The sequence below is a fragment of the Marmota marmota genome, unplaced genomic scaffold, assembly GCF_001458135.2.
Source record: "Marmota marmota marmota unplaced genomic scaffold, marMar, whole genome shotgun sequence".
NCBI lineage: Eukaryota > Metazoa > Chordata > Mammalia > Rodentia > Sciuridae > Marmota > Marmota marmota.
In genome coordinates this window covers 1,903,496-1,928,201 of record NW_025999949.1, presented here as the reverse complement: position 1 = coordinate 1,928,201, position 24,706 = coordinate 1,903,496, and the positions used below count along the sequence as shown (strand labels likewise).

Sequence of the window (24,706 nt, the reverse complement as noted above, 5' to 3'; positions counted from 1 at the left end):
AAAAAAAAAAAAAAAAAAAAAAAAAAAAATATATATATATATATATATATATATATATATATATAAATGTACCTACTAGATGACAAAATATCAGAATCTCACAAATACATGCAAATACATTTTTCACACTATTTATGAGATCTTAATATTTTTGTGAACAGTCATTTCTTAATATATAAGTGTGTATAGAAAAAGATAGCTGAAGACTATTACCTGTCAGAATCCTTCTTAATATAGGGCCATGTGGGTTCGAGAGATTTTTCTGGCCCATAGAATTCATCAAGGATCTGATTAACTGTACCTCCAGGGTGTATCTTAGTGGCTATTTGTTTAATTAGGGCTGTTGAGATGGGGACAGCACAATCTGAAGGGTCATATTCTTCTCTAGAAAATGGAAAAAAAAAGTGTTAGATTTCTAAGTGGTCTACAATTTATTAAAAAAACCCTAAAAATGTACTATGAATCATACTTTTAAGCGAGATTGAGTCCATTTTCAGTGATTTAGGAAAGTATGATAGTTTTTGGATGATTTGGGCCTTGGCCTTTCCTTCTCACTTGACCCTGCTTGGGTGAGATCTCAAGTCATGCCTTCTTCCACTACAGAAATCATGTGTCAGTTAAATTTAAACTAAATTATATTTTCTGATGACCTCTCCTGATTGGCTCTTTCTTTCTCTTGTTTTGAGTAGTAACATTTTTATTATAAGGGAATAATACACACTTGAGAATGGGAGAGTGGGCAATCATATGGAAGGAAGAAAAGAGGGCAGAGAAGAGGGTGAGAAGAGGGAGAGAGAGGAAGAGAGGACGAAAGGGGGAGAAGGGCAGGGGAGACACCCAAAAAACAAAACTCTTATTTCTAATCTTGATGAGAAAGGATGAATTTTATCTAAAACTATAGAGGAGGATAAGAGAATAAGAAAATACTAGGCAGGATAATTTAAAATAACATTCTCCTAAGATAAAAATTCCATTCATGCTCCTCCAGCCCCCAACAGTACAAGGTTAATTTTCTACTGAATTTCTCTTAGGAATATAAAAAAATGTATTTTGCTAATACCTTGCTTGAAATGTTAGGTGATGTACAAGATCAGGTTCTATGTTTTGCAGTGGTTTTTCCTGCCCTCTTCCTGGAATAATCTGTGTTTCATTCAATCCCAGACTCCTTTTCTCCAAATGTATGATAATGGGGTCTGGAAGATGACTTCTCATGATAAAAAGAGGGCTGAACACAATCTATAAAAATAAAAGGACAGAACAACTTTCATATTTGCTTTGTTGCAGTATTCCAGCTGTTTGATGCTGAAACAAACTTGTAATAAATCTCTTCCCTGGGTCACTGTGACCTTAATTTATTTCAGAACAGGAAAGGTCAGAGTCATATACCATATTTTAGGATTGGGAAAGCACTCACCATTCGTTGTTGCACTTGAGAGTTGGGTTCTAAAGTCAAAACTGTACACCAGACATAAATAATGGAACTGTTTGAAGATGGCACCTGCACATGAGATAGCAGAGGATTCTATTAAATACTGAACTGCTTACTCATTAATCAAAATAAGACACAGATATAATATCAGTTTGGATGATAAAAAATAATTTCAAGTTAGATAAAAAGCCACCAAAAACAAAAACAACTATGCAAAAACAGACTTCATCATGGCATAAAGCAAATGCACAGTGGATCGATGGGGCCAAGTCTTTCCATAAAGAACATTTCAATTTTAAAGCTGCTTTATTTTAGATTCTCATCCCTGGATCTCATATTCTCATTCTCATACCTGGATGACAATGCTATACTCAGAGGCTTTGGATTCTAGGCACACGTCTCTTGACCAGTCTTCATCTCCTTTGGCCTTCACACACAACTCTGTCAGTTCACTGTTTTCTAATATGTACGAAGGTAATTTTTGTTTGGCTGTGAGGCAGTCAAAATGTTCTCGAACTACAGCTTGTCCATCTTGTCCAATATAATGCTGAACGACTTTTAGTTCTATGCTTTGAGACAAATAACTACAGATGATCTGTCTTCCACAGATGATAATCTAAAAAACAATTTAAAAATATAGAAGGCTTCATGAATTCAGATTTCATTACATGTAATCATTTAGATAGATATGTTTATGTTAATGAAAAACAAATGAAGTAATTAGTTTAATATAAGAAAGAAAAGAGACTTAAAGGAAAGAATTTTGTTCTGTCATGTTGAGCTGTCAATACATAAAGGAGAGACTCATAGGCAGGGTCCAGTGCCCACCCAGAAATACTGACCAGGTGTCCTCTAGAGAGAAGATGAAACCAGAGACAAATATTTGTGAAAGAAAAGCTGTGCAAATATGCATTGACAGGGGATAGTTCACTTGAAGGAGAGGGTGCAAGCTCAACTCCAGAAATTGATACTGTAGGGACAGACTCAGGGTGAGAAGTCAGAGAAGGGGCCAGATGAAAAGGGGTGAGGAAGGGTAGAGGTGAATCAGGAGAAAGTAGGTTTGCTGAAGCCATGATATAATATTAGTTTGGATGATAAAAAATAATTTCAAGTTAGATCAGAAGGTGGTGATTAATCTCATCAAATAATGTATAAGATGAAAAAAATGGGAGTTGAAAGTAAGCATTAGCTCTGGTAACTGAATGGAAAATTGTGGTCTATCTATTCTTTGAAGCTGATTTCTTATAGTTTATTGTACTCTTATCCAGGAAGAGATATCTGAATACACTACTACAAATGATCTTTGACTGAGATACCCCATTATATTTTACTTTATTCAGTTTTTTTCTACATTGTAGAAGTATTTTAACTTTATAAAACACATAGAATTACCCATTAAATTCTCAGACCTAACTTTGTATCTGGACAAGAGTATAGTTTATAATGGATATTAAGAAATGTTTCTTAAATTGGTTGAAATTGAAAAGATATTGGAAAATTTACTCTTATGTAGTAAATAATTTTAGAAAGCAAATACTTCTGTAATAAGTATTCACCATGGTTATACAAACAGAACTAGTTCACAAACTACATTTCATATTTTTAATATTTTTATAGATTATAAAATAATAACTAATACATACAGTATACTAAAAGGTCTAAACATGTGATGATTAACTTTAATGTGTCAACTGGGCTATATTTTTATTTTTTAAAATATTTTTAAGTTGTAGATGGACACAATACCTTTATTTATTTTTATGTGGTGCTAAGGATGGAACCCAGTGCCTCACACAACTGGGTTATATTTTTAATCAAACATTATTCTCAATGTGTCTGTGGGGATGTTTGTAGATGACATTTACCTTTGAATTGGTAAACTGAATAAAAACAGATTGCCCTCCCAATGTGAGAACATCACCCAGTCAACTGAAGACCTAACAAACAAAAAATGCTTATAGAGAAGGAACTCATTCTGTCTTACTACTTGAGTCGGGACACTGGTCTTTTTTGGCCTTTGACCTTGAACTGTCACATTGGCTTTTCTTGGGTCTTGAAATTGCTAGCTTTTGGACTAGCACTTTTGCCACTGGCTCTGCTGGTTCTTAGGCCTTCAGACTTAGACTGGAAAATGACCTATCAGCTCTCCAGCATACTGACTGCAGATCTTTTGACTTTTCTGTCTCTGTAATCATGTGGGCCAAGAGATAATTAATCATTCCCCCACACACTGCACATGCTATATTGGTTCTGTTTCTCTGGAGAACCTTATATAGAAAGTATTTCCCAAATTAACCTATTTATTCTATTCTCACAGCAACCTTATAAAGTAGGTGCTATTATGTCTCTCCATCTTAACAAGTAGAAAAACCACAGGCACAGAGATGTTGAATAACTTGCAAGTTGGTACCCAGAAAATCTGGCCTAGAATCTGTGTTGAAGATCACTTTTGATAGTCTGTCACTCATAAAATTAATACCTATTCATAAGAAAATTTAGATTCCCAAGGAAAGAGGGTAAAGGCTGATCACCATAACACAAATGTGGCAGATGTCATTGGGTTCCCTTTCCATAGCTGGTCCTTCTTTACTCCTGCTGTTAAAAACTGATTTGGTCTAGGTATCAAAAGATAGTCAAGCACTCAGGGGAGGTGGATATCTCCCTTGAACTTTGGAGGCTGTACTGAAATGGGTAAAAACTAATCCTGGTAAATCCATTCCCTCTTAACCAATGATTACCTTAGTGGTAAATGTGTTTTGGCTAGTAATATGAAAAGGAAAGATGGCAAAGGCTTGGAGAAGATTTTACTCCTTGAAAGAAGGGAGACAATTTGAGAAGAGAAAGTTCTCTGTTATGGAAGATATTATAAGAGGATGTACATCTTGAGATCAGAAAGGCACATCAGAGGATGGCAGAGAAGCAGATACAGTACTGAGGTGCGGAGGTCACCAATACCAAACCCACCTTCTTCCTTCTTTTGATGTGAAACAAAATGTACAAAATAGGAATAATAATAATAGGATCTACCTCATTAACTTGCTATGAAGATTAAAAAGTATATATTTGTTCAAATTTTATGAGTTTATTACATCTTTTTTAAGATAAAACATTTGGAAAACAACTATATTGCAAATAACTTGTATTCAGAATATACAAAGAACTCTTAAAATTCAATAATAAGTAACCACCTAGCCTTTTTTCTAAGTGGAAAAAAAAAATCTGAGCCTTTTCACTAGAAAAGAAAAACAGGTAACAAATAATCATATGAAAATGTTCAATATTATTTGCTATCAGAGAACTGCAACTCAACACAAGATAAAATTTTGTCTCTACATACTTTTAGAATGACTGCAATCCAAAAAGAGAAATACTAACTGCTGCCTAGGATGCAGAGCAACAGAAACTCTTTTTAAAAAATATTTTTAAAAATTGTTTCTTTTTAGAAATACATGACAGTAGGGTATATTTTGACATATTATACATACATGGAATACAACTTCCCATTCTTGTGGTTGTACATGATGTGGAGTTACACGGCTGGTATATTCATAGGAAAGTTATGCCATATTCATTCTACTGTCTTTCCTATTCCTATCTCCCCTCCCTTCCCTGCATTCCTCTTGTCTAGTTCACTGAACTTCTATTCTTCCCCTCCTGCCTTTGTTGTATGTTAGCATCCACATATCAGAGAAAACAGTCAAACTTTGTGTTTGGGGAACTGGCTTATTTCTCTTAGAATGACAGACTATAGAGCCATCCATTTACCAGCAAATGTAATAAAGTCATTCTTTTCTATGGATGAGTAACACTCCATTGTGTATGTATACATTTTTTTTTTTTATCTATTCAACTGTTGAAGGGCACCTAGGCTGGTTCCATAGCTTAGCAACTGTGAATTGAGCTGCTATAAACATTGATATGGCTGCATCACTGTAGTATGCTGATTTAAAGTTCTTTGGGTATATACCAAGGAATGGGATAACTGGGTCAAACAGTGATTCCATTCCAAGTTTTCCGAGGACTCTCCATACTGCTTTCCAGAGTAGTTGCACCAATTTGCAGTCCTATCAGCAATGTATGAGTGTACCTTTTCCCCGGCATACTCATCAGCATTTATTGTTACTTATATTTTTGACAATTGCCATTCTGACTGGAGTGAGATGAAATCTCAGAGTAGTTTAAATTTGCATTTCTCTAATTGCTAGAGATGTTAAATATTTTTTCATATACTTGTTGATTATTCATATTTCTTCTTCTGTAAAGTGTCTATTCAGTTCCTTTGCCCATTTATTGACTGGGTTATTGGAAAAAGCATATTTTATAAACATAATTAGTTGATACTTTTCCCATGTCATCAAGAGTTCTCTGTGACAATCTTTTTAAATGAGCTATTGTTTACACAAATAAATATGATTATTTTTGAAGGAACTATTATTTATCCAAAAGAAACCTACTAGATTGATAGATCAAAAATGAAATGTCATTTTTGTTCTACCTTGTGCCATTTAAATACTGGGATTCAGTATTTTCTTCAATATTTATTTTCTAACTATCCATTCATTTGCATTTTCTTTAGGAGCACATGTTTAAAACCAAGCTACATTTCACTGTTATACTTCCCTTAGACATGAGAGCCATTATATCTTTTAAAACTATGTTTTCAAAATAATAAACTAAAAGTCTATGAGCCCTAAATTAGCAGGCAAGCTTTTCTTTAGCATATGCTAGGGATTACTAGACACTCAAGAAAAAGTCTTGTGATGCCATAACAACACCTAACTTTAAATAAGCATTTGAAAACTTGGAGGCAGTATTTAACTCTGTTTTTATTCTTGATATGCTAAGCCTGGCAACATGTGTGCACCACTCTTGCCTTACAACCTTTGGACCCCAGGAGATTTAGAAGAGAATTTTGCTGTCTCTCACAGAAACCACAGACTATCTGCAAGCATCTGGGACTCACTTTGTTTAAAGACAAAGATCCTCTTGGTGGGTTTTTATAGTTTCATTTTCAACTAAAAAGCCTGTTAAATAGGCTTTCAGATTTGATAAAAAGATCATCTTTACAAGTGGCCAGGGAGGGAAGACTACTGGGATAAAGGACAATCCAAAATGGCCACTCCTCTGAGTGGTGCTCTTTCATGGTTGTGGGTTCAGGAGAGTTCTGTCTGCTCTTCTTCAAAGTGGCCAACTTATAATGCTTTTATTTTGAAAATTATGGTTAGAATTTCAAGATTAATTTATCAGTTGAAGACAGCTACTTACTTTTTTTTAATGTAGGGTTTCTCTTTAATACATATTTCCAGCTTTCACACTAATTCCCCTGTTTTACCAAAGCCACAAAGATGAGCATTGAAGATTTCCACATATGATTTTACTTAGCAGGTTTCAGAACTCTTATTAGATCAGTGCCAAGAATAGTGATATTAAAGAATAACTCCAGAGTACCAGATGCACTGGAAAATGATATCTTATCCATGATTAAAAGTATGTGTATAAAGATGCAAATATACATACATTTGGGCTTTTAGAGTGGTGAAGGTTTATTCAATGAAGGCCTGGGAAACACAGAAGCAATGTGTACATGAGTAGTCATATAATGTATAAAGGTCCTGGGAAATTTTATATGTGGTCAATTTTGATTCAGTTGTGGGAAATGAGAGGAATATAGGAAAGGCAGAGTACAGATAACAAAACTTCAATGTTAAAAAGAGCTTTAGCCAACTCTCCATTATCCAGGGGCATATTAATGTGGTTAAGGTACATGCACTCACCTCACTAAATAAGTCTTGGTAATTAGGCAGCTGCAGTTTATTGCAAATTTCCAGGCCCAGGTGGAATAGAAGGAAAGAAGCCAAGATGTGAGGGAGGCAAATATCCATGGAGCTCTTCTGAAGCTTGATTCCTTCCTTCCTCCCTCATCTCTCCATCTGAGGAAATCCTATGTCTCTCATGTACTTTAACTAGACCTAATCTGGATGTTAAACTACCCTGACAATAAAAATTAAATCCAATTGGAAAAGACATTTAAAATTTTTGCTTGTGTGTGTGTGAGTGAGAAGGAAGAAGGAGAAGGAGAGAGGTAAAATTTTGTGAGAAGTTTTTAGAAATGTGTTTTTTAATTGACCAACTACTTTGACATTTGATTTACTGTTGCATTGTGTAATATCTGTGTAGAAACATCATATTAATTTATCCCTGAAACTTAATATAATTCCTTGAAAATACAGATCTATGCAAGAATGAGGTGCTACTGTAGGTTAACACCAAAAAGTCCAACTAGTCCATTCTCATGCCTGAGAATATATTTCATTATAATAATTTTAATTGAAGTTAACTGGACTATGAGTGAGTTGGGCACACTGTAAGTACTCTGTATACACAAACTCATTTAATGTTCACACTAACTTCCTAAGGAAGCCACAATTACTATCCTTATTTTATAGATAAAGAAACTGCTTCAAAAAAGGTGAAATGATTTCCTTAAGATCACACAGTCAGCAAGGGGATACAGATGGGTTACCTAGGATCTTAATTGCTAGGATATAACACTAAAACCATTTCTTGGCACCATTTCACTAATTAGTAAATGTTCTAGCAATCACATGGAGAAGAACTGAAGAAACTGTGGTCCCTGGATCAGCAGAATCTGCCATCACTGGGAACATGTTAGAAATACAGGCCACTCCTAAGATCTACTGGATCTGAAACTCTGGGGGAGGGATCCAGCAATCTGTGTTTTGATAAGCCCTCCAGGGATTCTTATGCGCAGCTGAGAGAGAGAGAAGCCTGGGCCTAGAGACAAAGAAAACATGCTAGCCCCCTTCACAGTTTGAAAGACCTGAATATAGAGGTGAGTTGTCCTTATTACAAGGTGTTGTGTCTTGGCTGTATACACCTCACAGTTCTGAACAATGCTAAAAGCTTGTGGAATGGTGAAAGGTTTTGGTAAAATTTGGGAAGAACTTTCTAACAGTTGGTAGAAATCAACAACAGAAAGGGCTGTGGATGAGGGGATGGGCTCTCATCTGAATTCTTCAAACAGAGGCTAAGTGATCATTTCTCAGACATGCTAGTGAATAAGAAGGTAGATGAGGCATTTCCAAAAGAGCACGAGTGGAGAATCTGAACCCCAGTTGTATTTGTTGAGCAGGTCTTTACTGAGTGAACACCAAGTAAGAGCACTCTAGGACTGATGGCAGTCAGGGGCACTTCCAGTTCTTTCAACTAGCTCAAAGCTCACACTAGTAGTTTGGTCTCCCATGAATCCTTCAAAAAGATCCATAAGATTCATTTATCCCATCTTTGTGTCATTTTTTAATGATATATCATCTGCTTGGGATGTTCTTTCTTAATCTAAATTCTAATATTTCCCAAGTTCTAGCTTAAGTTATATCTTTTAGTAAAACCTCTGCTTACTCTCAATTCTATACATGGCTGAATTTACATACATTTGCAATTTTAGAGCAAAGATTGTGTCACATACTTGGTGTCTTCCACTTTACTCTGTTTCACATCTTAAGAACTGTAGGTGACCAATACATACTCTGAGAAATGACATCTAATCGAGAAGAGTCTTCACACTTCTTCTCTGGACTCCTCTGCTATAGTTCTCTTTTCATTTTTGTTGGTCATACTAATGGAATATGAAGCCCTCTCTCTGATTAGGTGCAGACCAAGAATGTACATGGTTCGGGACCTACTATTCCTCTCTCTCCAGTTGCTTCCTGCTTGTTTTTGGCACAGGGCAGCAGAAGAACTCCTGCTGCTTGATAAGAGGAGCTCCCCTTTCCAGGGCCCAGTACTGTTTCTATCATGTCCTAGTTCACATACGCTCTGGCTTGACTGCTAGAATCCAGATGCAGATGTATATGTGAAAACTCTTATGACAAATCCAGTTATTATGTGTGTGGTAAAGCCAGTTTTCAGATTTTAATACTTCCTTTTTTTTCCTTTCTACTCTTGTCATATGCTCCAAGCTTGAAAAACATCTTTTAGAAACCACATTTTCACATCTTAGTAACACAAAAAAAGTGTCAGATACTTTTTTCCCTTCACAGTCTTAGAACTTCAAAAACAGCCAAAAGGAAGTTTTATAAAATACGTAAAAATATGTGCTGAGAGCTGAGGTTTTATATGCCAAGAGTTAGGCTGCAGTGAATTTTTACTGCAGTTAATATTAACTTCTCGAAGAGAAAAGCTTGCTGGAGACCCAGGCTTACCCTGTCACGGGACAATATCACAACACTTTCACACAGCTTCTTCTCACATGCTGCAGAACCAACTCCTGGTTATCCACTGGTGGATTATCTTGGGTCCCCACCACCCCTTCTTCACTTCCATTTCAGTAAAGGCCTTTGGCTATTTCACAGCTCATTAGCACCTCCACCAGAAGGTAGGTGGTGACAGGGAGAAGAGGTGAAACTAAAATCAGTAAATTTTACTGCTCGTTAGCAGCTCTTGTAAAAGATGTGGGACAAGGGGTTTGATACCATCATCATCATCATCATCATCATGCTCATCAACGAGCATTTATTAGGTGCCCATATGCATGGTTGTAGTAAGCCTAACCACTGTGATATTTTCATTATAAATTATTTACATTTATTTTAAGTTTCATCTCTACTACATTAAATATATGAGATGTCTAGGACATGAATACAAAGAACTTACCTGTTTTTGCACTCCATTGAGTTGTTGAACCTTGATTATGAGTGATGCAGTTCGACCCTTGTACTGAATTGTTCTAATAAACGTCCCAGCGTGGTCCACACTGAAGGGTTCTGACCAACGCCAATTGCCCCAACCTTCAATACAGATGTGCAACAGCTGGAGAGAAAAACAATAATCGTCACAATGCCAAATGTGCCAACAAAAATCTAGTCCTAAAATGAATGTCTCATTGCTGGAAAACCTTTCTATTTCTAATATCTAGCATCTGTTTTCTTTCTAACCTGCATTATTCATCCATTTCTAGCTTATTCCACCAGGCTAAGAATAGAAAATATGCCACATAGAGTCAATGTAGTTTTCCAGATCACATTTTAAACCTTCTTAAAAATAATGGTCCTATCACATAGTAAAAGGCCTGTTGAATATCTGAGAAAAGACCCATTTCATTCATTTTGGAGGACAATAAGGTTTAAATATGAGATCAAAGAGCCTTGTCTTAACTGATAGGTTTTTTTTTTTTTTGGTACTGGGCATTGAACCCAGGGACACTTTGCCATAGAGCTACATCCCAAGTCCTTTATATTTATTATTATTTTTTATTTTGAGACAGGGTCTTACTACGTTGTTTGGCTGGCCTTGAACTTGAACTCAGACTCCCATGTCACTAGGATTATAGGTTGGGTATTTACCACCATTGTCCAGCAGTTTATTCCTTCTTATAGTTAGGTAGTAATAAAAGCTAAGTTTGGTTTGTGGCATTTTATTATTATTATTATTTGGGCACTTGAGGGTAAACTTATTTTTTTCCTCTAATCTTACAGAAGAGTATAGGTTTTGTACACAAAGGATATATCAGGATCAGGGTGTTAACAGTGGGTAGAGGCCACAGGGACATTCAAGCCAATAGGAAGTCTTTTCCTCAGCAAGTCTGCCAAGGCCTACCAGATTTTTCTATGCCAAGTTTGGAGGAGATCACAAGCCTTACAAGGCTGTCATTTCTCTGATCAAATAACTTGGACGTCTTGGAATGTCATTTCTTATGGTCCTGCTATCTGTCTTCTGGAAACATCTCCTTTCTGTAGTGACATGGAATATGCTTATAGTAATCTGAGATGGGTATATAACAGGGGGTACCCAAGGAGATAGGATGTTGAAATGGAATGGTAAGATGTTTGTGGAGACTCTGGTTGGCCCCAGTTATTCTGCTGTGTCTGCTGCTATTGAAGGGGCACAGAACCAGAGGAGCCAGTCCAGTGGGCCTGTAGCAGGTGCATGGCATTATTTTTTATCCTAAATTACCATTCCTTATTTTTTTATTTTGATAAAGAACAAAATAGCAATTTGAAGATTTTGTTCATTTAATATACTCTCCTTATGAGATCACAATATCAAGTTAGAAATACCTTCAGTATTTTGATGTAAGAGAAAATCTTTGTTCTATTTTTTTTGCAGTATTTATTTACTGTAACTTTTACAAACCGACTCTCTTGATTCATATTTTAACTTATTCATATATTTTGCCACTTTTGGTACTATCTGGATTTCTTCTGTAGTTATTTAATTTTCCTATTTTGACCCATTAAATACAGCTAAGGAAATCAGTTTATGTGGGCATTCCAAAGTAATAATAATTATAAGTACTTCTTTAGGACATATTTATATGAAAATAACAATGTTCTATCTGTTTTTAAGTCACCCAGTATCATTGGTCATCCAACATGCGTTTGTATGGATGAGTAAGGTGGGGTCCTACCATGAACAAAGTATTTTAAAAAACATAACTTATTACCCTGTCTTTAATATATGGCCCCACTCTGGTTCTTTCTCCACACAATTGCCAGTGATTCTATGAAATCAAAAGCCTACCAGTGATGACTTCTAAAAAGGAAGGCTAATAGCTAAGAAGAAGAAGAAGGAAAAAACAAACAAACAAACAAACTAAAAACCTAGACAGCAAATACCTTCATGGGGAAATAGGGTCTTACATACTCTTTCCAACGTAAAAGTACTAGAATATCTTTGATGTTTAAATATAAGTTACAGGGAAGAAAAAAGAATAGCAGTATTTGGAACCGGGTCAGTTTTTTATAGCAGCAATTGGGAATAAAGCTCAGGGCACATACAAAACTAAAAGAAACAAGAAAGTTGTTTTCTTTGGAGAGACTAGTAGCTGGAAACGACAAAAAAATAATGAGGCAAGGTACTTAAGGTCAAGTTCAGCTATATTTTTCCTGAACATTCCATAGACTCTAGAGATAGCTTTAATATACACTATGTAATTTTAATTGAGAACTGTTCACAATTGTATATGAGCTCAATGTAAGATAGCTGCTTTCTCTGTGTACCCAGCTTTTAATAACTGAATGTCACCAAGGAGTATGCTGTCAGGTTTTTGCCTGGCAGCTATTTGTTCTCAGAATGTGGGAATAGATTATTTTTTTATAGAATTATAAACTTTTGATCCATTTGGATTTAGTTCACAAAGAAAAGTTAAGTGGTAGAAAAACTTTTATAACACTTCTCCTCATATGTATCATTAATTGAATATATGTGAAGTTTGGTCATTTGTTAAAAAAAATACCTAAATATTCAGTAGTAAATTGATGTATATAACTTATTAGGAAAGGAATTAAATTCTTAAGAGAGAAATCTGCACAAAGAATTTGAGGACGCTCAGGAGTACTACATTCCTCCTTCTCAGGGTGTAATTAACCCCATGCTTGGGAGCCTATGGCCCTGGGTTTGGGCACTGGATGGCAGTGCTCAGATACTCCCAGACATCAAGTCAGGGTGGGAGGTGGTATTCTTGCTAGACCTACTGACTCACTTTCACTGCTACAGTACTAAAAAAATCTCCATTTAATAACAAATACTCATGTATCTATTTTCATTTCTATACAGAGGGAAATGTAAAATCAGGTACAAAAATGTGAAATTTGTGTTAGACCATTTGATTTTAATGAGATCCCCCCTCCCCATTCATCCAATATATTTTCACTATGTAGGTACTGAATGGAAGGTTACTATGCTAGGCCCTACAGAGAAAATAAGAAGGAAGAGATGTGTTCTTTGTCTCACAAGGCACTTTTGATCTTACAGGGGAAATAAGACAAGGCAAATAATAAACAGGAAACAGTGGGAGAGGAGCATAGCCCTAGAGTAGTCCAGAAGAGGGAGGGCCTGCTTCAGGGTTTTGTGACTGAGAAAGCTTCATCATTAGCTGGGTCTCACCTTGGGTAGGATTTCAACCCACAAAGATGACAGTGGGCTCCTAGGCCAAAGAGACAATATGAAATATGAAAAGAAGAAACCATGCTTAGGGCAAATTCAATAGCCTTAATTGGCTGGATAAATGGAAATGTGGAAAAAAAGAGTGGGGGATAGGGTCAGATAGGTAGATCTGCCTGGTAATTCAGGAATTTGAGGGCAGTCACCGAAGCCTTCAGTTTAGTGAACAATGTACTACCACTACCAGAAGAGTAACTGTGGTATGTGGAGGAAGAAAAATCATAAAAGGATGATAGCAGTGTGGGGAAGGGGAAGGCAATAGGCTTTTTCCTCTTGCCTGGATACTGAGAAATTTTTATGTTCTCTTATCAACTTGGAAATTTTCTCTCACTTTTTATTTTATTTCATTTGTTTTTAGTTTTCTCACCTCTTTAATTTTCCATAAGGCATCAATATTATACTGTCATATATGCATATGTATGTGTATTATATATGTATTTGCTTTTTTAAAAAAGTAAAGAGCTCTTCTTAGTCTCTTATGTCCAATATAGGCACCAAAAATGTATTTAGAAATTAAATAAAGGCCACAAGTATTTCCCAAGGAAGATCATTAAAAAAGAAAAATCCCTTCTTTCTCTCATGTCATATAGCTAACTTTCAATGCACGCCAGCTAATGAAAAGGTATCACCCATGATGACAGGAAGACTGAACTGTTCCCTCTTTGGGTGGTAGCTGAATTTCTATTAGCAGACCTAGTAAAATATTTAACTCCTCATTTGTTCTAAGCAAGTCTTTTCTTCAGCTTTCCTTCAAACAATAACTTTACTCTTAGAATATGAAGACTTGGAGATTCTGAATAGCATGGTTCTGGGTGGGAATCAGTCATTTTAAATCATGTGTTGGCTATGCAGAGAGGGAAAGATATGGGACAATAACAGGGAAGGAGGAGAAAAGAAATGTAAGTTCACTGGGAGCACTAGAAGACAGCAAGCCTTTCAAAGGTGTTGCCAGTATCTCACTAAGGCCCAGGCTGCCACCATGGTGACAGAAACACTGGCAGCAGCACCATAGCTATGGGAATACCACTTGGCTCCCCTTCAGCTCCATGTCCTATAGGTCCATTCTGCACCTGTAACCTGTGCTGCACTCTCAATGACACAGCATAGCCTGCGTTACCACACAGGGCTACCACATCCCGGTGCAGCAGGTTCTTTAGGTCTTGACCATGTAGCCAGAGGATCTTATCACCTACCCTCCAGGAGCAGCCCATCCAGGGCCGCAACCCCATTCTCTTTGATGAGGCTGAGGTAGATGCCACTGTCTTTAGAGACATGCTGCTGATCTGTCCCACCCACGATGTTGAAGCCCAGCCCTGAAAGTCCTCCCATGAGATCAATCTCTTCCTTGGTGACCAAATAATCCTCTCTTCCGTTCATGTTCTGCTGCTCGCCTGCTTCCTCCTCGGGGTCAGCTGGCGCTGTGCACAGGTGAAGGTGAATCAGTCTCAGCCCGGTGTCCCAAGCACAGTCCTTTCAGTTTCCGAAGCATGCTGACCCGGCCAGGGCACAGGGAATGCAGGGAATCCTGGCTCTCGCCTTCTTTTACCTCTTTTATTTTCCTTAAAGATGCACTTCCTCCACCACCTTTCCAAAAAATCTAGTTTTTTCATTCTTTTTGGTCCATTTAGCTAGTATGTAATATTTTCCACTGTGTGTGTGTGTGTGTGTGTGTGTGTGTATGTCAAATAGAAGCCACAGGCCACAATTGTTGTGAGGTTCCAATGGGCTATGTTTTCTGTTTTTCAGCAGAACCCCCAGAATTACACTGGCATTTAGACTATATTCATAATTTTACTACTGAAGACCTCAGATAGGAGCATATATAGCTCAGTTCTTCTTTTTTTCCCCCTGTACAAGCTAAAACTCAGAAGTAGTCATCAGGGAGGACCACACACAGTGATGTCCAAAAGAGGAATTCCTGAATCAATATTCAGAAAAAAAATAAAAATAAGATAAAACCTTGGAAAATAGAGTACACCAAGAAAGAGAAAGAGCAAAATTAGGCAAAAGTTTTATATTACACTTTGAAATACAAATGATAAAAGTACCAAATATTTTCCATGAATTTATGTATTTCATTATTCATTTAAAAACTGTTATCGAGACTTTTTGTACCTCAATAACAGCAAATTAAAATTTGTCTTCGGATTTCTTTGTGGTATTCTTTTGCATTTTCTGGTTGTTTACCCCAAGTGATATGTAATGTCCAAAGAGAAACTAAAAATCTAAATAACTTCAAAAAATTTCCTGTTTCATTGTGTTCATCATAGAAATTTTAGGGAGTATAAAAATTATCATGAAATCCAAGGGGAAATAAGCTATTGAGTATACATTCATTTATTTATATATTATAATATACAAATATCTGGAAATGTTGTCTATATTAATACATTAAAACTTAGGTACCAAGCATTTGTTAGACTTTAAAACTCATCACTTTATGAGTCTAATGCACACTGGTCACTCAGTAAAATTAAATAAATAAATGAATAAAGCTTAATTAACATAACCAAAAGTAAGCATCCAAAAATTTTAATGGTGACATTTATATATAAAAATATCATAAAGTGAGCATTAAATTAAAATATTTAGAAAAGTTTATGTGTTCTGCATGGATATTAAATGAAACCACAAGTCAATGTGATCCCTCAGATCCACAACTCAGATATTATAATGTTGATATTAAGATATCAAGTATACCCCAAATAATAAAACAGATGAGCTTCATGAGTGAAAATTAAATTTAAATATATTTTAAAATTTTTATGCAAAATATTATCTGGAAAGCAAATTAAACAGATCAAAGTAAATTGCTTATTTCAAATGAATGAGTCTAAGTGGAACTGATAGTACATTTCACACTGCTAAGTTAGCGTAAAATTGAAATATGTTGCTCATTGTGGCTTTTTCAAGGCAGTTGGATTTCAGGACATTAAGGGTATCTGAAATAATGCTAAGAACCGAGTAGAAAAATTTCTAGATGATGGCTCTTGTTTAATGTCATCATGACTCAATACTAAAACTCTTTGGACCCAACGTATATCCATTCATATTTATAGAACACAATCTGCCATCTAAAAGAAAGATTAGGTAAAAATAAATAAAACAGAATTGTTTGTGAGTGGATACCTTGGATTCTTTGTTATGGTTTATTTTGGTAGAAGAAAGGAAAAAAGAAAGCAAGTTAAATATGAAAGTCTTTCCAAAGCAAATTTGCAGGAAGTGACAGACACTATCATGATGCAAGTGCTGGGCTGTTTGCTTTCCAAAGAAATATGAATATGTGTAACTTTCTCCTTCAGACTGAATTCACTGAAGGCCACAAATACTATGCAAGCAGCTTGAAGCAATCTCTTTAAAAAGGTTAACATACAAAAGGCTGGAATAAAAATTGCAATGGGAGGGTAATACTTACATGAAAAATCTTAGTTTCATAGTTAGACTCATCAATTCTAAGAAAGAGTTTATCCCCAGGTGATAATATAAATATGTGTAAAGATTTATCTAGATGTGTGCTTATTCCAGAATATATTATTTGGTAGCACTAAAAATTGATTAAAAAATACAGTAAAAATAACAACATCTATCATTTATAAAAACTTTCTATGTGCTTGGCTAAGTGCTTTTTATACACTATTTTATTATTCCTTATAACAATTTTGTAGGGTAGGTACTTTTTTCCCACTTTTAAAAAAATATTTATTTTTTTAGTTTTAGGTTGTCACAACATCTTTATTTTATTCTTTTTATGTGGTGCTGAGGATAAAATCCAGTGCCTCACGCATGCCAGGTGAGCGCGCTACCACTTGATCCACATCCCCAGCCCTTTTTTTTTCACTTTTAGAGATAAAAAAAAGCTAAGGTATACAGAGGCTGAGTGACATCTTCAGGGTTGCAGAGCTGGGGAGGGAAAATATGGGATTTGAACATGTACTAACTTACAGCTTCTATTCTTAATCATACTTACACTGTAGTCCTCTCAAACTACTGAAAAAATTCACAGCATGAAAAAAAAATGCTAACACTCTGTTAACAGTAGATTAACTGAAAAAACTACAAAAAGATATGTACTGTCATGTATATCCAGAAAGAACAACAACAACAAGTTTGGTATGTGTAGTGTGTGAGTGTGTGTGTGTGTGTGTGTATGGGTTGTGGAGTTATATATTTAAAAAAATTTTTTTTTAGTTGTAGGTGGACACAATCTCTTTATTTCATTTTTATGTGGTGCTTAGGATCTAACCTAGTGCCTCACGTATGCTGGGTGAGCACTCTTACCACTAAGCCACAACCTCAGCCCCTTGAGTTTCCTTTTTTCATGTGTTTTGTATAATTTCCAAATTTTAGACTGAATTTAATTATTGTTTTCAGATAAAATTAATGTTAAAATGAAAAAATCTAATAGTATATAGAGCTTGCATTTTGAGTAAGAAATTATACATTTCTATTTTAAAACCCTATATTCAGTCTCTTGAATGAAGTTCTCCATGTGTCCTAGTCAAAGTCACTTGTACTCTTGGCACTTTGCTAAGAGGGTGACTGAATCCTTATTTTATCTCCAGAGCCTCCATAGTTCTTAGCACAGGGTCTGGTTTGCTAAATTACTTTATTATATAATCACAAGATTCTTAGAGTAGTTTAATGTGATGATGTGAGATTCCCCCCACCACCCGCCCAGGATTTTTTTTTTTTTTTCAGTTTAGCCAGTATTTTTAAGGATCAAGAGCTACTAAATATTTACCATAAGCCAATTAACTGTGTAATGAATGGTGGATACAGAAAAGAATGAGACATTTTATTTGGGTTAAAAATCCTTTCAATATAGTGGGAGAAACAGATAGTCAACAACAAGAGTAAACTGCAAAATTAGAGAGTTAAAAAAAAAAGTTGTAGGAATCCAGGTGTTCTGGGGAAGTTAAAAGGCTGACCAGAGGACAGATTATACTCCAAACAAGTAACATGAAAAAAGGTTGAAATGGAATGAAAGATGACAGTACTGTTATTTCTGATAAACCAAAGTAGGCAACAACCTAACTTGCCATGTGGCTACGAGGGATAGAATGGTTCTTTCTGTACAAAATTAATGTTTCCAAAGCATATCAACTGTATTACAAACAAAGACAGTTCATAAAAGTGATAAGCTATGGCTTCAAACTAATTGTGAAAACAACTTCTGGTTTTACTTCTTGCCAATATAATTTGGAAAATTAACTTTATATTAAAAATTCATCAGCTTCCTTTCCTCTAATAGTTTTGATCATCACCCAGGTGGAGCCACTGAATATTGATCCTAGAAATGACAAAGTCAAAATAGAACAAAATTCATTGTTCTAGAAGATCAAATCTTACTCATGGTCAGTCAAGGGGCCTGTGTGACTAGCTTGTTTCACTTAACATGATATTCTCCAGTTTTATCCATTTACCGGCAAATGCCATAATTTCATTCTTCTTTATGGCTGAGTAATATTCCATTGTGTATATATACCACATTTTCTTTATCAGTTCATCTGTTGTAGGGCACCTTGGTTGGTTCCACAGCTTGCTAAGTGAAATAAGCCAGTCCCCCAAAACCAAAGGCAGACTGTTATCTCTGATATGTGGATGCTAACCCACAACAAGGGAAGGGAAGATTAGTTTACTGGATTAGACAAAGGGGAATGGCGAGAAGGGAGGAGGAATCACAGGAAAGACAGTAGAATTAATTGGACACAACTTTCCTATCCTTATATATGAATACACGACCAATGTAACTCCATATCATGTACAACCACAATAATGGGATCCTAATTGGAACAGGTTATACTTGTTCTATGTATGTATAATATATCGAAAGATACTCTACTGTCATGTATATCTAGAAAGAATAACACAACAAAAAGGCCTGTGTGTAGACTGCTAGGGATACAGAGAAGGGAGGGTTAGGGAAAGGCCCTGCCTGAGGGAGTAGTAAAGAAAGAAATGCGAAGAGGCAGGGAACTCTTAGGTCAGTAACTGCTATTTCCCCTGGAACATCAATCACCAATCAACACCAGGACTGAAGTATGAAAGACAATTAAAGCAATGAAAACAGTATCCTTTGGCTGCTTGAAATAATGTAATTCATATACTGTATCTATATTCTCAAAGCTTTAAAATACTGCATTGTCATTTCATCATCTAGCTTAACTGTCACTGAATTTACATGGGCAAGTGAGGGTGTCAAATGTCACACATTTCTAGCAAACATTAAGGATTAATCTATGTCTCAGTATATCTGTAATCAATCCATTAGAATATTTTAAGCATTATTTTTCATAAATAACCGTAAGCAAAACTCTAAGTTCAAGAATTTGTTTATGGGCCTTTTGTTCGGTCTCTGCCTAAAGTTTACATACTTAGAGAAAATGAGTTAAAAAATAAGAGTAGGGTGAAGAGTAGTGACACTTTTGTTTTATATTTATCTACAAAACAATAGGATGTTTGGTGGGGCATTCTTTCTTAAAAATCATCTAAATTTAAATGATCTCAACTAGCAGGAAGTGATTTGCTTAACAATTTTCTTTTTTTTGCAGAAAGATTAAATAAGCAAATGGTCTCACATATTGAGAATACTTTTAATATTTTATCCATGCCATTCTGAACATTTCCATCATAAATTATAAATGTGCACAGCAAAAGTATGAAATGATAGACAGTCTTGTTTTAAAGAAGTCATTTCAATATCATACATATTATTATTTTCACGTTTCTAAGAAGTGTGGGTTTTCCTACAGTTAAATGGTGATTGAAAAAACAACAGCAGTGATATTAATGGCTGCCTCAAGTTCAGATTGTGTGATGGTCTATTTATCCTTGATATTACCACACAGGGTTCAAAAGTGAACTTTCAAAAAACATTGATATGTATGTATACAGAAAAAGATAACTGACATTTTTAAATGAATAAATACTGCAAATAAAAACTTTGTTTTTATACAGTTGTATTAGCAGCCAGGAGATTCTGGTGCTGTGCAGACACACTCTTTTGACAGAATGATAGTCAATTTGGTCATCTTCCACTTCTTTAGTGGAAGAGTTTAGAGTACACTGGATGGAAACAATACAATTAATTTAGGTGAGCTACAAAATGGAAGCCGACAAGATAAGCAACTGCAGAAGCACTTGGACTTGGGAGAAGCATTCTGTGAGTCAAGTGGTCAGATTTTGTTTGTTTGAAACTCAATTTTGACTAAATGTAAGCATAAACAACAGAAAAACTGACCCCAAATTTTCATTAAACTTTCTTTTAAATTGTTCTCAAATGTAACTTTCATTGTTCATCAAATCTTAGTTTAATTTAGAAGACATGCCAACACATATCCTAAGAAAAGATCAAGTGGTTTTATGTGATTTAAATTTGTTTTTTAGTCATCAGGGCAAATTTAGACAATTATAATCGTTATCACTAATTTTTAATTAAAGAAAAAAGAAGTCAACAGATGGATATAAAAGAAATCCAAAATTCTTAGTTATTTATTTTCACTTAACTAAACTGCCTTGCCATACTAAGAAAACATTTTTGTAAAGGTTAAGTAAAGTATTTCATGGCAACCACTGCTTCTTAGTGCCTGTATAACAAGAAACATGAGCCAGCCAAAATTGTGCAAGTTGGTTTTCTTTCCCAGTGAGGGAATGTGGTATCGAAGACCTTATCCTAACTCATTTTATCCCCAAGTGTAAGTCAAGCAAGTCAAACATGAACTAATGCCTGAAGGGAAGTCCCTGACTCCAAAAGTATGGATTATTTCACATTTATCTTAAAATCTACTCTCAGAGTTCTTAAAATTCACTAACTTGGCAAGTCAGGAATTATCATGAGAAATGAAATAATTTCATAACTATGAAGTCATCCAACATTCCATGCATCTGACACTCACTGGGCTTGGCCATGTCTTGGGCATTATTCTGACCTTTAAATAATAAGTTCCTCAATATTCTGGAAATAATTAAAAAGCATGGAAATAATTAAAAAGTGCCACTGTGTAATAGTATGCCATTGTCTTTCAGTTAATGCTTTTGCTAAAACGGTGGTAAGTATGATTAAAGACAACCACATTAGTTATGCTGAAATCTTTACAATATTCTTAATCAGTATTTCCCATTATTTAAAAATGGCAAAATACCATGTTTTAATGGTGCAGTTGCATTTCCTTTCTCCAAGCACTCCGTATTAAAATTCACATTTAAAATTAGTTCGGTGAAGAATCTTTATGTTTAGACATCAAAAATTCACATTTGCAGAGCACTGGCTTGTGAAAAGGCTTTGAGTGTCTTGTAAAAAGCTTAAGGAATCTCCAGTATGTTTTCTCCAAAGCTATATTTCAATATCTAAAATTTATTGCCATGGGAGGGACATGGAGACCATTAGCAGCACCAGCAGTCATTCCTCTGGGTGCTTCATAACTGAAATAATCCCCAGTCCTCCACTTTCATGCAGGTTTGTAAAAAACTCCAGAAATCAGCCCTTCGACTGGATAAAGCACCCTATCACAATCCCATCTTTGTTATTTCTTGTGAAAGACTTAAAAAGATTTAAAACAGGTCATATTGCAAACAATTTTTATAAAGAAACTTTAAAATCTACAGAAAAAGAAAACTCAACGTCAAACTTCTGCCTCTAATTTAAGTAGAACAAATGTGTCTCCCAATAGAAAATGAAGAAATTACAAATATGCTCTGTGCATTAGACACTTAACGACCTAAACTGTGAGGGCCCCATTTACTTCTACTGATGACTTCAGAAGGCGCTGTGAGCTCCCTTAGAGAAAGTGAATTTCCTGGAATCCCTCATGAAACTAAAAATACTTTGAGAAAAGCAAAGGAACTGAGTCTACAATCTACTTTTTCTGCTGTTTTGATTACTGCTTAAAACTGAAATAAAAATGCAACTGATGGTGAATGGACGGTAGTTCCGGGTACTCAAATGGAGTCAGTGTTTACAGAATATTTTGGATTAAAATCCTTGCCAGATGGTCCCAAGAAGTGTTTACCTCACTGTTGATTTTAGCTATCTTAATGTCAGCACAAAGAAAAAGAAGCTTGTTACTACCACTGGGGAGCAAAGGCATAAAATCCTTCCTCCCCAAATGGAATTGCTAGTTGCAGACAGCTGTGCCCTATACAACAACAAGGGTGATACTGTAGACTTCTGGGAAATGATTTCCATGAGTAGGGAAAAAGACAATATGTGGCAAATTTAGTTTGCAATGACATCTACTTTAAATGCGTAATATTTAGTTATTATATTATATACTGTTCATTTATGATAAAAAATACGAATTCGGATAAAATAAACACAAAAGATTAAACAAAAGTGAGAAGTTGGACATGCATGTGGGGCTGAAAGCTGGTACCATCTGAAGTAAATTGCTAATAGCAATCTGTAGCATTTTCCTATTTTATAAGATTTTGCTAGAGGCCACAGAGAGCACTAGAAGCTGTTCTCAGAAGAGTCCAAGTGCATTGAGAGAATACAGAGGTATCCATGTTGAAGTTAGTGCCTCTTTTTGTGTACGTATATACATACTATATGATGCAAAAAATAGTGTTTGTAATTTTCTTAGTTAAAATAATTAAAATTTTAAGTCTATGTTCTTGAGAAATATTAGAAAAGGTACGAGAAATCACAACATTTATCTATTCAGTGAACATTGAGTGCTTATTGTAAGCAAGATACAGGAATAGATTTTGTAGAAACACTGTTTTATTAAAGCCTACTCCTTTTTTCCCCTTGCATTCTCAGCAAACACCCACTACAACCTCATTTACATTCACACCATCCCCATTTTTTTCCCTCCTGTCTCAGAGTAGGAGGAGTCTCTTGAGGTAAATTATCAGTGGCCACAGATCTTCTTTGGCATCTCTGAGGATCTAGCTCTATTCTGTGGATCTGGCCTAACCTGTGACTTGCTCTATCCAACAGAATGTGGCAGAATGTCAACATGTGAGTTCTGAGCCTAGGTGCGAGAGGCTATTTTATTCTTGTTCTCCTGGGATAATTTTACCGAGTGAAAATGCTGGACTAGCTTGCTCAAGAGGTTCTTGGAGAAAAACCAAGGCACCTGGCCAACAGCTTGCCAACTACCAAGTATGACGCCAAGGCCATCTTACACCATGCAGCCCTAACTGACCTACCACCTGACTGTAGCCTCCTGAGTAAGCCCAGGATAGACCAGCAAAAGAACCTCTTTAGTGCACCAGGATTTCTAGCCAACAGTCTTATAAACTGATAAATGGGTTTTAAGCCACTGAGTTTTGGGTGGCTTATTAAGCAGCAATAGATATGTGGCATGAACTGCTTCCTAGCCAAGATTAATCCTTCCTTCTGTGGACTGAACTCTTTCCTCTTCTCCCCTTGTACGGCCTTATGCCATTAACCTTTTTTTTTTTTTTTCTGTTCTGCATCATCAATCTCTATGCTATTTATTTGTTCTCACATGAACATACCTAAATTTCTTCCATGTAATGCCACCCCCCAACTTTGGCTCTGTAGCATTCTACAACTAATATCCAACAAAAGTTTCCTGTCCACTTTCTCACTTCCCATTCATTTCTCAACCTTAATCTGGTTTCTACCTCGCTCTCTCCACTGAAAGAGCTTTCCTTAAGCCATCAATGATGTCCCAATTGTCAAATACAAAAGTCTCCTCTTTTCAGTTTTTACATCACTCAATCTCCTTATGGCATCTGACAACACTGATAATTCTATCCTATTAGCCATTTTCCTTTCTTTACTTTTAAAATACCAGTATGTGCTGGTTTTCTTACTATCTCCATTTTTCTCATACTCTTATTCTCTCTCAACACTCCCCATTCCTCAGCCTAACCTCCAAATTCTACTATTGTTCTTTATGTAGTCTTATCTCCCAAATAACTCCAATGATCTCTGCCCATGTCTCTTTTAGTGCACTCCATATTGAGGAGGCCTGACCTACATCACTAGGACACTGAAAATGATAGAGAATGACTTCTAAGGCTGAGACATAAGAGACAATGAGGCTTCTGCCTTGTTCATATGAGACCATGGATCACTTGATCTGGAGGAAGCCAGCTGCCACATCACAAGAAAAATCAAGCAACTCTATGTAGAGATCCTTGCAGTGAGGAGCTGAGGCCTCCTACCAAGAGTCATATGAGTGTGCCATTTTGGAAGTGGATCTTCCAGCCCAGTCAAGTCTTCAGATGACTGCAGGTCTAGCTGAAGTCTTTAATGCAACTCTACTAGAGACTCTGGGTTGGAACCACTCAGTGCACAACTCCTAAAATTCCTGACTAACACAACTTTGAGGTATAAATATT

The 24,706-nt window shown here is 35.8% G+C and overlaps 1 protein-coding gene and 1 pseudogene across 9 annotated transcripts in view; both read right to left on the bottom strand.

The window, feature by feature from the left end:
* The window catches only part of Vps13b (vacuolar protein sorting 13 homolog B), a 734,817-nt gene that overhangs the window by 50,834 nt on the left and 659,277 nt on the right, over positions 1-24,706 (bottom strand). For all 9 annotated transcript variants that reach the window (XM_048801898.1, XM_048801903.1, XM_048801897.1 and 6 more), the window contains 5 exons: positions 10,103-10,258; positions 1,782-2,045; positions 1,415-1,498; positions 1,061-1,236; positions 214-384 (listed from right to left, as the gene is read on the bottom strand). In XM_048801898.1, the coding sequence (XP_048657855.1) occupies positions 214-384; positions 1,061-1,236; positions 1,415-1,498; positions 1,782-2,045; positions 10,103-10,258 (851 nt within the window). The remainder of the gene's footprint in view (positions 1-213; positions 385-1,060; positions 1,237-1,414; positions 1,499-1,781; positions 2,046-10,102; positions 10,259-24,706) is intronic.
* LOC125616512 lies at positions 10,265-15,387 on the bottom strand (annotated as a pseudogene).